This window comes from Ruditapes philippinarum, unplaced genomic scaffold, assembly GCF_026571515.1.
Source record: "Ruditapes philippinarum isolate M1 unplaced genomic scaffold, ASM2657151v2 ctg2492_1_1_1_1, whole genome shotgun sequence".
Taxonomy (NCBI): domain Eukaryota; kingdom Metazoa; phylum Mollusca; class Bivalvia; order Venerida; family Veneridae; genus Ruditapes; species Ruditapes philippinarum.
The window spans coordinates 1-13,509 of record NW_026863066.1 but is presented as its reverse complement, the minus strand read 5'-3'; the positions used below and the strand labels follow the sequence as shown (position 1 = coordinate 13,509).

Below are 13,509 nucleotides of genomic sequence, written 5' to 3'. Positions count from 1 at the left end.
TAAGATAATGAACGGAAACTGATGATGACGGAATGACAGAATGACGGAAGGACGGAATGACGGAAGGACGGAAGGACGGAATGACGGAAGGACGGAACAGGGTAACACTATATGCCCCGGCCATTACATGGCGGGGGCATAATTATACTTAAAGGTATTTAATTTTCGCGTATGGACTTGTTTTCATTTATTAAGAAACGATCGCAATCATTAAAGTTTGGTGATTCACCAACTTTTAAAAAGGTTGAATGAACAATCTTTCTGAATGAAATGGTAGATCCCCAGATAAATCAGAACCAAAACATGACAGGAAAACAAATAAGGGGGTGTCATTTCACAAACCTCACACAAACATGGGTAGAGAGATAGACAAGATTTTTAAATAAATCGGTATTTGACCACAAGCCCATCTTTTTTTTTTAAGGAAGCACTTGTAAACCAAAGGATTTGGCAATGCATTTATAATTATATATATTAACATCCGGTAAAATGGCGATGCAGAAAACTTTGTGCACAGCAATATTAATTTTTTCATTCAGTCAAATTGATAACAGCACTGTAATAAGGTCGATATGATATCAAAGTTATAGGCAAATTGATGAAAATATAAAATTTTCTTATACCATTTCAATAATTTGATGAAAGCTTAACATGACATTCTTACATATTTATTCTTTATAACACACCTTTAAATTCTTATAAATTTTCAGTCATAGCATATTTTTGAAGGAAAATTTTCAACCCAAACCCTCAGTAACTTAGTGACCCATTATTAACCTCTCCACATTACCAGTCTTTTAGAAATTATTTTCAATATTCAAGTTTAAATTTGTTTTAAATTATTGTAACTATTATTCAAGCAAAGTACTGTCATTGCGGTAACAGGTATTAAGTTTTAGTCACTTGTTCAGAACACCACTTGTCCTTCTTAAAGACTTTATTTTTTCCCGATAATCTTATACTTGAACGCTCATTCAACTCGAAAACTTTATCAAAAACCTTTCTTCCAATTATCAGTTAATCGTAAAAATACATTGGACAACACAACTTCATTTACTTTAAAAAAAACTGACAACGACCTTGTAACATTAATCGGTCAATCATGTATGCAATTATCTATTTAGTATGTTCTAACATTATCCGATCATCAACAGGACGTTTGCTTTTGTGATTTATTAAACCGAAATTAAATCCTTTCCGATATTGAAGTCATTATTTTCAACATTTTGGACGAATTCAAACAGTGTAAGAAGCGTCCTTTTCACGATGGACTCAATGAGAAAATTTGTAATTTTAAGTCGGTATCATAGCGTGTAAACAAGGCTTATAAATAGTCATATAATATACCCAACCAAAAAAGCTTATAAATAATTCAGTCTGAAAAACACACAAGGCCTGTATTATAAGATTAACCGCATTTACAGTTCTATGTCCTTATTTCTAATTTCGACCCCCCATATACTTCTTTTCTTTCCCTTTTCGACAAACTTTCTTTTTGAAAAGGTTATAAATCTAACAGCTGTGAACATACTCTGTAATTATGAAATTGGATATATTTTGTGAACTAGCTTGACCTTAAAGCATTGACCACTGAATCATTAAAGTATGATTTAGATCTAGATAAGTCAACAGTATTAACTGAAACAAAGCTTGTATGTAAAGAACAATATACTTACCATTAGAGTCAATTGTGAACCTTCCAAGACCGGAACCATCTCGTATTGAGTAAGTTACGCCATCACCATCAGGATCATATGCTTTTACAAACATTACTGTCGTACCCACTGGCTCATTCTCACTAACATATCCGTATGCAAAGAAATTTTCAAACACTGGAGCTAATAGGTTTTCATTTACATCCACTACTTCAATATTTATAAAACACACCGATATCAGCGATGGTACACCTCCATCTTGTGCACGTACACTGATATTGTGAACCTGTTGGGTCTCATAATCCAAGCGTTTGATAATCCTGATCACACCAGTACTGGAATCAATTTCAAAGAAATTTTCCCCATACACAAGCTGGTACTGAACTTCCCCGTTTTTACCCTCGTCGGTATCCGCAGCTGTGACAACGGTGACAACAGCTCCAATCGGCAAATCCTCTCGGATTCTGACGCTATAGATATCAGGCGTAAATTCAGGAACAACATCATTAATATCGGTCAACTCTACCAGAACAGTTGCTGTTGAACTTAAACTAATCTGGTCCTCACCTTTATCGGAGGCTCGAACCAGAACAGTATAAACTGGATGCCTCTCACGGTCCAGCGGCTTGTTTACAACAATCATTCCGTTTCTTGGATTAACTGCAAAATGATCAGTGTCTGAAACGATTGTGTACGTTATTTTAGCATTTTTTCCAAGATCTTGATCTGTGGCTGAAACTTGGGTGACAGTTGCATTTCTATTGATGTTTTCTGATATTGTTGCCGAGTAAACTTCCTGCTCAAACTTTGGCGCATTATCATTTTCATCTAGGACTTTAACAGAAATAGAAATATTTGATGACAGAGAAGGTTGACCAAGATCAGAAACTTCAATTAGTAAATTGTATTCATCTCTAATTTCCCTATCGAGTTTTGACATTATGGTTAACTTTCCAGTATACATGTCAATTTTAAAATGTCCTGCAATATCTCCTGACTTTATGACATACACAAGTTTTCCGTTGTATCCTCGGTCAACATCAATAGCTTCAACTTTGGCAAGAACTGTTCCTACTGCCAATCCTTCAGAAACTTCCAAGTTAGTTGGGATGGTGTCATTAAATTCAGGGGGGTTGTTGACTGGTTCAACCTTGGTACTTTCTGGAAATCCGTGATTTGTTTGAGAGTTGGCTTCCCTTGATCGAATCACAAGATCTTGCAACTTTTGAAATATATCAGTTTTTTGACACTGTATGTTGGCAAGGCTGTTTGAAAGCTGTGAGCTTTGTTTTGAATTCACCAGGGTCATTTCAACGTCAACGGGCGAAGATTCATGAATCCCATCATGAGCTACTATACGCAAGTACCGCTTTTCATCTGGCATTTCCCTGAGTGAACAGTTCAGAAAGACTCTGGCAGATTCACGATGCAATGCAAAACAGTTATCACCATTTCCGCCAATTATTCTATATTGTATTATATCGTTAACATCGAAATCTATAGCAGCAACTATGATTATTTCCGTGTTTATCGGAGCATCGCGCGAAATGTATCCCGAACAATCTTTTTTCTCAAACTGAGGGGTATTGTCATTGACATCTTGTAGATTAATTGTGAAAATCATCTCATTCTCTCGTGGATACGGGGTACCCCAATCAGATACCCTTATATTCAATTTATATGTTAACCTCATGGTTTCATAATCAAGTAGTTCTGTTGTTTTTAGAACACCAGTGAATGGCTCAATTTCAAATGGCACATGACGGCTGTTAGTTATAGAAAAGCTGATTTTACCGTTTTCTTTTTTGTCTCTATCGATGGCACTGATTTTAAAAATACTCGAACCTACCGGCAGGTTTTCTTGGATATATATCTCCGACACATTATCAGTGATATCAAATTCCGGTGCGTTGTCATTATTATCTATCACAGATATATTGACAATGCAAGAGTCACTGTTAGCATGATGTGTATTGACTGCATCATATGCTATTATTTTGAGCTTTACATTTGTGACTTTTTCGGCATTGATTTGTGCTGAGGTAGATACTAGGCCTGATATTTGGTTAATTTTGAACAAATTGTCATTATTACCCGATACAATTTCATATCTAACGTCAAAGTTACTGGTTGACAGCTCTGACGTTACAAATGTTACTGGGGTATTTATTGGGGCTATCTCTTCCACGGTAACATTATAAATTGACTTAGAAAACTTTGGAATAGTTCTTGTGTCAAACACACTTACATAAAATGTTTCATTGGCCGATAATGAAGGCTGACCTTTGTCTTCAGCTTTCAAGGTCACATTAAATCCTGGTGTTGGCACAGATGTTTTCTGGGATGGTTTAAGTATAACCCTGTACTCTCCATCCTGTTCTCCCTTTTGTAGCGAAATAGCCCCATCCAAACTACCTTTAACAATTTCAACAGCCCCAATTTTCCCATTATTTCCCTTATCTTTGTCTTTTACATTCACAATAGCTAATATTATTTCCTCTTGTCCTGGCTCAAACAAATTTGGCAACTTTTTAATTGATATGTCTGGGGGAAAATAATTTACTTCTAATACATGAATTTGTAATGTAGTTGGTCTCTTTCTATAAGGCTTGGCGGGCACAGGGCCGCGATCTTGTGCTAACATGTCAATATTATACACCTTTTGAAGGTGGAAGTCAAGTGGTCTCGTTAATGATATTACACCACTTGTTGGATGAATGGCAAAAACATTGGTCCTTTGGACAAAACTGTAATATATTTGTGCATTGATGCCCTCATCCCCGTCATATGCAGACACACGTGCAATGCTTGTATGTAATAGTGTGTCTTCACGTACGCTAACATTGTAAAAATCTAAATCAAACAAAGGTTGAAGATCATTCACATCTGAAACATACACTATAATATTTGTTGTGGTCTCATAAGACACACCTTTGCTTTGGGCGATAGCTTTAATCTGAAGACGGTACTCCGACGTAAGCTCACGATTAATTCTCCCATAACTCCCGGAATGTGTTCGGATTAGAAGAAAATTAAAATTTCCAACCAAGTGATCCTCAACTTTAAAAAGGTCCTCTTCTGAATTAAGAATCTGGTATGATATTTTAACCGGAATATTTTCAGGTACATAAATCCCCATCTTCGAAGCTGGAGTTACGAATGTCTTTCCGAGAGAATTTTCCGGTATTGTCACATTGTACTGATCCTGTGTGAAGTGAAGGCTTGTCAAACTGAAGGAATCTTCTGTTGACACAGCAACCGTTGCTATAGAGAATGTTGTGAGCCATATCAGCCATTTTGTCCATGTTGTCCTTGGCAACAGGACTCCAGTGCTCGACTTCGGCAGCATGGCTCATCTCCTAAAAAAATAAATAAATAAAAATAAAAAATCACAATAAACATTATTACACAATAACAACATTTTCAGGCACATTTATTGTTATATCACTCAGATCTATAAACACATTGTTGCTCTGACAATTTGCCTTTTTATTCCTTAAAATGGGGTGGAGAGGGGGGCTTGGGATTCCCACACATCACAATGAAATAATGAAAGAAAAACCCAACCTGTATTGTTTATTCTCTTAATGATCAAGATAACTGTACAATTACACTCTTAAGTCTTCTTATACAATGATTATCTTAATGGTATTTTTGTACAGTAACTTTTATCTTATTCTAAATAGTACGTAGCTTATCTCTCTAAGTCATTCAGTTTTCTCACTAGTTTTCTTTTCACTAATTTGACACAAAGAAAAATATTTATCAAACAACTTGATAATCAATTTAGCCAGACAAAAAGTCAAAAACTAAACAAAAACACTTTTTTTGACAACAGACATGTACCGAAAAACTTTTGGGGACAAAACTTTTACCTACATAAAGACTTTACAAAAATAAATCATGTAAATGAAAAGGACAAAATCTTAAACAAAACAAAAATTGTTTAAAATCTAACCCCAAAAGTCAATCCCAAAACAATCTATAATACATTTTGTAGAGGGGTCTGGAATGTAAATATTTTCAAGTGTAGTTAGTACATACTGGATAAGAATAAAGATATGAGCCGCGTCACGACAAAACCAACGTAATGCGTTTGCGACCAGCATGGATCCAGACCAGCCTGCGCATCCGTGCAGTCTGATCAGGATCTGTGCTGTTCGCTTACAAACCCTTTTACAAGTAGAGAAACTGAGAGCGAACAGCATGGATCCTGATCAGACAGCGCCGATGCGCAGGCTCACGGGTCTGGATTCATGCTGGTCGAAAACGCATTACGTAGTTAATCTCATGAAGCCAATGTAATAATGGAGGACTATTGCAACACTTTACAGAAGAATTAGACACAGACCAATCACAAGTGGTGGGGATATTGATGTTATTCAGGGGGAAACTTGCACATTTTCTCAGATTAAACACCATCATAGCAGACAAACCATTAATAAAATACTACAATACCATAGTGTATTTTATTAGCAATGTCAATACACTTTTTGATCATTTTCTGTTTGGTTTTTGCCCTCTTGCATCACTTTACTACAGAGAAATGAAAGTTCAAGCTTGCTGTTAGACACAGGTCGTAACATGGTGTCATTCAGACATGACAGGTTCTCTATAATTCAAGAATTGCTTGCCAAGAACCATTACTCTCATTATATAAGATATAAAACAATATTTTTTTGTCTCTTCTGGATTCTTCGTATGATTTATTAGATAAAGTCATACAACATGTTACTTAGAGATGCATTCCGCAAACTGCTTCACCAGTTTAAATAATAAGATTTGGGTTTTTTTTACAAACATTAAAGCCTTAAGGTGGCGATAAAATTGTACCTGACCTAAACACTATAACCAGCAATTCCAAACAGACTGTCCGAACTTTTACACGTGCTATTATTGGCTGTTCCACGTGTTACAATTACATTGAAATCCTCTAAAAAGTAAGTAACAATAGTAAAGATTTCCAAATTTTAAAGCAGGACAAAATGAAAATGAATAAAAATAAATTAATGTAACAAAAATAATGTTGCATTTCCAAAGCATGCAAGAAAACAATTACTGTTCTGTCTGATAATATTGGAACAATTACTATCATAATATAAAGATATCAAAAGAGAAATTATCAACCATGTGGGTTTTTGTCCATTTGTAGCAACCAAAATAAACATATAGGAGAAACTAAGCAGCAACAAATTTGATAAGGAGACCCAAGCAGACAATGAAAATATCCCTTTACACTAACCAGATATGTCTTAGGTGTGCACGAAATGCACATAAATGGTGCATGGTAAAATAGAATGCAAATAACATACTTGTATATCCGATTATTGTAATACTTATTGTCAGCATTTCCCCCTCCTCCAAAAAAATATCCTGTCAGAACATTATAAAATCATTCTCTTTTCACATCCATTCTTTACATTATAATACAAATGGTTTTTGTATCCGTACATTAATTAATAAAAAGTCCTTACAAAATTTACTGCCCATAATACTAGTTGGTATTCTTCATTAATGTATAATAGTTGAAATTTATGTGCCGTATGTTTAATTTATGAATCAGGCAGACATTATTACATAATATTAACGAACACTGATTGAAATCTCGTCACAAATAACTGATGAGGTTTTCAAACATATGCAGTTAACCTGACCCCCCTAGGGCAAACAACATTCAAAGTCATTCACTTTCCATTTACAAAGATAATTTAGTAAATCATCAATTTAAATTAGCAGAATATTTAATCACCGACACACCTGTCCCTATAACACATTTTTTTTATTTTCAGAATATTATGTAAATCTTGTGTGCTTTGAATCCCAAATTAGAAGAAAAAAAGTGAAAATATTTTTATACTTGCATTAATTACCACTAAATTTAAATGCTAGCATAAACTAAGAATAGCTATTAAATAAAAGAAATTGTCATGTAAATATCATTAAAGGATATGTATGACTGGTCAATGGTCAGCACTTTGCCAGGACAGTTATTTTCATAAGGTAATGAAGAGCATAAAGGGTTCAGATGTCTGCCTCTCAACAAAGGGGTCTTCCAGTCTTAGGTTTAAGACCTATTGGATTCTTCGAGTGATACCAGGACTGTGTCAGCACTTAATGGTTTATCAGGGAAGAAGAACAGAAAATGGTTGACAAAGCCTTTAATAAAAGCCCAGTTCACCTAAAAGTTTCTTTAAATTTGTTTATAAGGAACGCAAGTATAAACATTTTCTAATCAATTTCTGTCTAAAAGTTTAAGACCCTGGTCAATTTTCTTACATTATCATCTGCAGTCACAGCTGTATTCCAACCTGTACTTGACTGAACACAATCTACCAAAATGTATGTAAACATACTTTCAAAACATGCAATCTGACATTTTAGTCCATTGATTAAATATTCAAACAATCGACAAACATCATGCTTGTGCCGAGGTCCCCTGGCGAGCACAAGTGACAAGTGCCGACAAAAAAATGATCAACTAAATAAATAAATTTGGTAAACTTCTCACCTCAATGCTATATTTCTTCTATGGTATAGATAAGAAATAATCTTAAGCAAAAAGAATCCAGAGAAAACCTATTAAAACGGAAATTAAAAGTCGTTGGTGAAGGAACAGTTGATAAAATTGAAAGCTAATTTCTCTTTTTTAATTGCGTACATGTACCGTTTTGTATGTTTTCAAATTTACATTTACATCAGATCAAATGTGCGAGACATAAGCCTAACTTTGGTTTTAAGGACTATTAACCACCAACAAAAGCATTAAATCATTACATTTAACGACAATCCTTGAATAAGATCTTTTAACAATAAATAGAAATATGAATCGAGAAGCTTTTAAAGTACATTTCCATAAAGTCCAAAATAATTAAATATACTCAGTACAAAGTCTTTATTTCTTTGACAGGATAGATATGCTGTATTAATATATATACACATCAAATCCTTTAAACTCTTAATATTTAAAAATAATTGGGTGAATCTAACTGAAAATGCTTGATTTTTATCAAAAATGCAGTTAAATGATCTATAATTATGTATAGCTTATCAACAATGAATCCCTCTTTTAATCTGTATCAGTAGTTTCCACTTGAAAGAACACATGTATGTCCGTGTGCAATGCCCAGCGAAGGGTTAATATTATACATGTCAAATTTTTTCCGTCACTTCATGCAAATACAGGATTAATGACACTATCTTTAAGGTTCATGGCCAGTACTTCATGACATCTTTAAACCACAAGGCATTATAAAACATTATGTTTTATACTTCGATACAAGTGAAACATAAGATGACAAAAAAAAACCAACCGACTTTCAACAAACCAGAAACACAAACAACTTATTTAATGTGTCTGGTAAACTGAACCAGCACATATGTTGAATAAAGATTATACATATTAAACATAACAAAACTTTGAGCTTTTCAGTACAACTTCCCATCTATTTAAGGTAGTAAGTCTAGGCGAGTTAGGTTAAGTATCAATTAACTTTACAATTTTTTTAATGAAAATTTATTATCTTTTTATTGCTATATAAAGCCTATGTAAAATTTCAAGATATTTGGAAATAAAACAACTTAATATAATATTTTAGCCTTTATTCTATAAACCAATAAATGAAAGCAAATTTTATGTTCCTATTTGTACAGTAAATGATAATTATCTTAACAAACATAGATAAGTATTGTAATGATTACAACACAGACACAAAGTTGGATATTCTGTAAAAAAGGGGCTTTACAGAGTCTTAATTCAGTTGATTAGTGTTAACAGAGTTTTTATTGCAGTCAGGAGCTGAACAAATAATAATCAATTGAGCAAATTGTAAAATATTTTGAGGAGAGATGGTGTCAAAATCTTTACTGAAGTTAACTTATTACCTATGATGAAAATTTTACAGTAAGTATATTATACTTATCTTCTTCAGCATGATCATAAACAAGAGAAAAGTTTAGATAAAAAGCCTATCAACATAAAATGACTCCCACTACATGTTTGACATTAATAGATAACAGAATCATCTTTAATACTTGGATAGTATATAAACCAAATAAATGTGTTCAAAAATAGTCTATGATATATATACAACTTTAAATGCCTAACCTCAATAAATTTATGCAACTTAAAATGAAAATGTAACAATAATCGATTCAAAATGGATGATAAGAACAAGACATGTTATGAAAACTTATTACATAAAATTATTGTTTTAATAAAATAGTTTCATAATTATACACTTTAAAAAAGCAACTTATATTCCTACAGATCCAAATTACAAAGGAAGTATTTAAAGTGACATGATGCTCATATTTTCATAGTCAAGTTGAGCTGGGTTGACTTTATATTTCAAAAGATTGACTGTCAAAATGGTGTTTCACCAATAGTTGATATTAGAAAATGTTTAGGAGAAAATTATAAATCTGCATAAAATCTAAAAAGACTGCCCCACTCTTTTTATAAAGTAAGGGTTGTAGATAAATTCTAACGTATCGTTACAGATATTTCATTTGGATCTGTGTGTCAATTATTGTTTATGTGAACTTAAATATTAAATTGAAAGGATTTATGGCAATATGAAAACTTATTTTGAGCTTCACTCGTTCACCCACTATATACATTTGGATGGGCATAATGCCACTATATAAAAAGAAAAATCTACCTAATTGACAAATTATTCAACATTTACTATCCCTTAACTGTTCAACAGTGACATCAAAATTATTTCAGTCTCTTTTTTACCTTAGTATCATCAACCCTATTAATTACCTATTGAACCTGTTATATTTTCAACACCTGAAACTCCTTAACCAAAATCATTTGAGCCGTGCCATGACAAAACCAACATAACAGGTTTGCGACCAGCATGGATCCAGACCAGCCTGCGCATCCGCGCAGTCTGATCAGGATCCATGCTGTTCGCTATCAGTTTCTCTACTTGCTATAGGGTTTGTAAGCGAACAGCATGGATCCTGATCAGACTGGATGGATGCGCCGGCTGGTCTGGATCCATGCTGGTCGCAAACCCATTATGTTGGTTTTGTCGTGACGCGGCTCATTTTAACTTATAAAGACATATGATAACAAAAGTGCGTTTAACATGACATGTACATGTATGATTTATGTATATTTCTGTAGCTAGCAACATCAGCTGAAACAATGGCAAATGCCTCAGGCTTGAAATTAGATATTCAAATACTTTCAAACAAAACATTTTATGTTTGACAGACACTTTATTCTCTTTATACTGACACATATTCAAAGATTTGCCAAATTATGTCAATATAATATAGCTAATTAAGAAGTTAAATCTGATATTTGAAAGTTTTATTGGGATACTGTCCCTATATACTTAAAATCTATTTAAATGATTTAATTCATTAAATACAAATTTATGTGTATTATAGTTATTAAAATACTATCTCAACCCTGTATTTTTTTTAACAAAATAGCAGATTATCAGGTACATAATTATGATTTTAAATATAATGTAAAATGAGACAAATTATCTTCTAGAACCTATGAAATGTGTGTGTATTTAAGGGGCAACTAAAACTGGCACACCAAAACCAGTTTAATAGTTATAATAGCCCCATTCTGAATTACCAATTGATTGAATGCCTTATTTATTATGCATTTTTCGTGTAATCTATCGTGATTTTATCATGAAAATTATCGTGATAATGTTTATTTATCTTTTTTTTTATAACTTATTATGTTACATTAGGTGAGCACCAAAGTTTTGAAAGTTACCATGCCCCAAAAATCCTCTAGGTACAATAATCCAAGAAAATATTTATTTCCTTTTGTCTTAATACATCCGTAAAAAGTCACAAAATCCAATATATACAGCTGTCATGTATCCAAACTGACTCCAAGACCGTCCTAAAACTTTTAAATGTGATCATTACCCCACCCACTTTAATTCCCCTTATGTGACAATTAGGGCACAGGTAAGAAAATTAAATCATTTAAAATTCAGCGTTGAGTATAAAAAACATATTCATAAAATCCATAACGCAGAATATTTCTATGCATTCCTTACCTAACAACACACTTCATATTAAAATTCCGCGGTTTATTTCGAATTTGAATCCAATAACACTTCCAGCATACTCTTATTCGACTTGCTTTCTATTTATCAATGAACAAACCACAAATACAGCTGGGCCGAATTACTCCACTGTGTCTGTCGTACTACAAAAAGTAGTTCGAAACTAATTCTCTTTATTCCTAAATAGAAAAAGTATATTTAAGTAAAATTTCATTTCACAGTTAAAAGAATATCTATATTGTATTGATTTTGTCAGCAATAATAATATTATACTCTATTTTTGACAATGCGGAATATTTTTACCCCGGAAGGCGGAGTTTTCTTGTCAATCAAATATACAGGTGTAAACACAGTCGGTATCTTTCGATGCGACACCGTTATACAGGTAAGACACGAGTCGCGGACGCCACGAAAGGGGAATAATCTGTTTGTAGTCATTGTAAGACAGAACGAGTGGTCCTTATACATAGAATAGTGTATGATGTTCTCATTGTTTAATTATGATCAAATTATTTTTATTACTTTATTATTTCATTTAAATTAATTAAATGAATCCAAACTGAATAATTTGACTTAATTTTTTTCTAATCACAGCGTTATGAGTACAGTGCTGGTCCATAGAGGATGGCTGACAACAGAGACGTTTTAAAGTTTTTTTTTTATATAGAAAGGAAGCTACTGCGTATGAAATAAATCAAGAGTCATAACAGAATTATCTCCCTTGCTAAACAAAATTATCTTACGTATTTCTGTGATATTTTTTCTGGGACAATGAAATAACTTGTTTAAAAAAATCAGAAAATTTGCAATCATTATTTTAATTGTGTAAAATGACCTAAAAATGAATAGGTTTGGAAGCTTTTTTAACTCAAATTGGCCGAGAATTGCACAAACAATTGATCATGAAATGAACCCGGAGTACTGTACAGCAATTAACTTACACAAGCAATTTGACAAAAAATGTACGGACAAATACACATCCGAGTGTGTCAGACCCCTTTGCTGTACAGTACTGGTCGGATAGATAACTCCGACGCATATATAACCCCGACTATGGAGCAGAATTTGGGTATTTATTCATTTGACTAGTTGTTTTCATTTGCTTAAGTTTAAATCATATTCCTACAAATTTGATTAATCTGTGAGTTAATCAAAGTTCTTTACTTAAATTTTTTATTTATTCTTTCTTACTATGTTTTAGTAAGTTGTAATATTCTAAAGCCAATTCCAGTACTTCATCTTAATTCGTTTAATTTAATATTAGATACCAATAAATTTACTTTTTTTTTTAACATGTGCTATTTCTACTTATTTAAAAGAAAGTGTGTTTTCTCGAACTTGTTTCTTATGTACAAATGTATTTGTGCAACTCTTATACACTGAAAATAAATTTGTATGTAGAGGCTATAAGAATTGTTGTTATAGAGATTTATCCATATTCTAACTTTATGAAATTATTAACATTAAACAACCTTAAGCGAAATAAAACTGACTCATTTCAATAAGAAGAACAGCAGAACAAATAAAAACTAGAAACCACGTGATTAATATTTGCTTTCTGTGTCCTAGCACAAGTAAAGACGTCGTGTGGCCATGACTTAAACTAGACCCCCTGTTCCCCCTCTACAACCCAAAACCCTTAAAAAAAATTTATGAAAAAAAAATTTTTATGACTCATAAATATTGTACTGTAAGACAATATACTTATGTACTGTACTGTACAATATTTATGAGTCATAAAAAAAATTTTTTCATAAAATTTTTTTAAGGGTTTTGGGTTGTAGAGGGGGAACAGGGGGTCT

At 32.9% G+C, this 13,509-nt stretch overlaps 1 protein-coding gene across 1 annotated transcript in view; it reads right to left on the bottom strand.

Annotated features, from left to right (window-relative positions):
• LOC132721038 (protocadherin Fat 1-like) overlaps positions 1 to 11,845 on the bottom strand; it is a 147,096-nt gene extending 135,251 nt beyond the window's left edge. The window contains 2 exon segments of the mRNA XM_060705285.1: positions 1,677 to 5,014; positions 11,699 to 11,845. Of these exon segments, the coding sequence (XP_060561268.1) occupies positions 1,677 to 5,004 (3,328 nt within the window). The 5' untranslated portion in view covers positions 5,005 to 5,014; positions 11,699 to 11,845.
• Between the last annotated feature and the right edge of the window lie 1,664 nt (positions 11,846 to 13,509).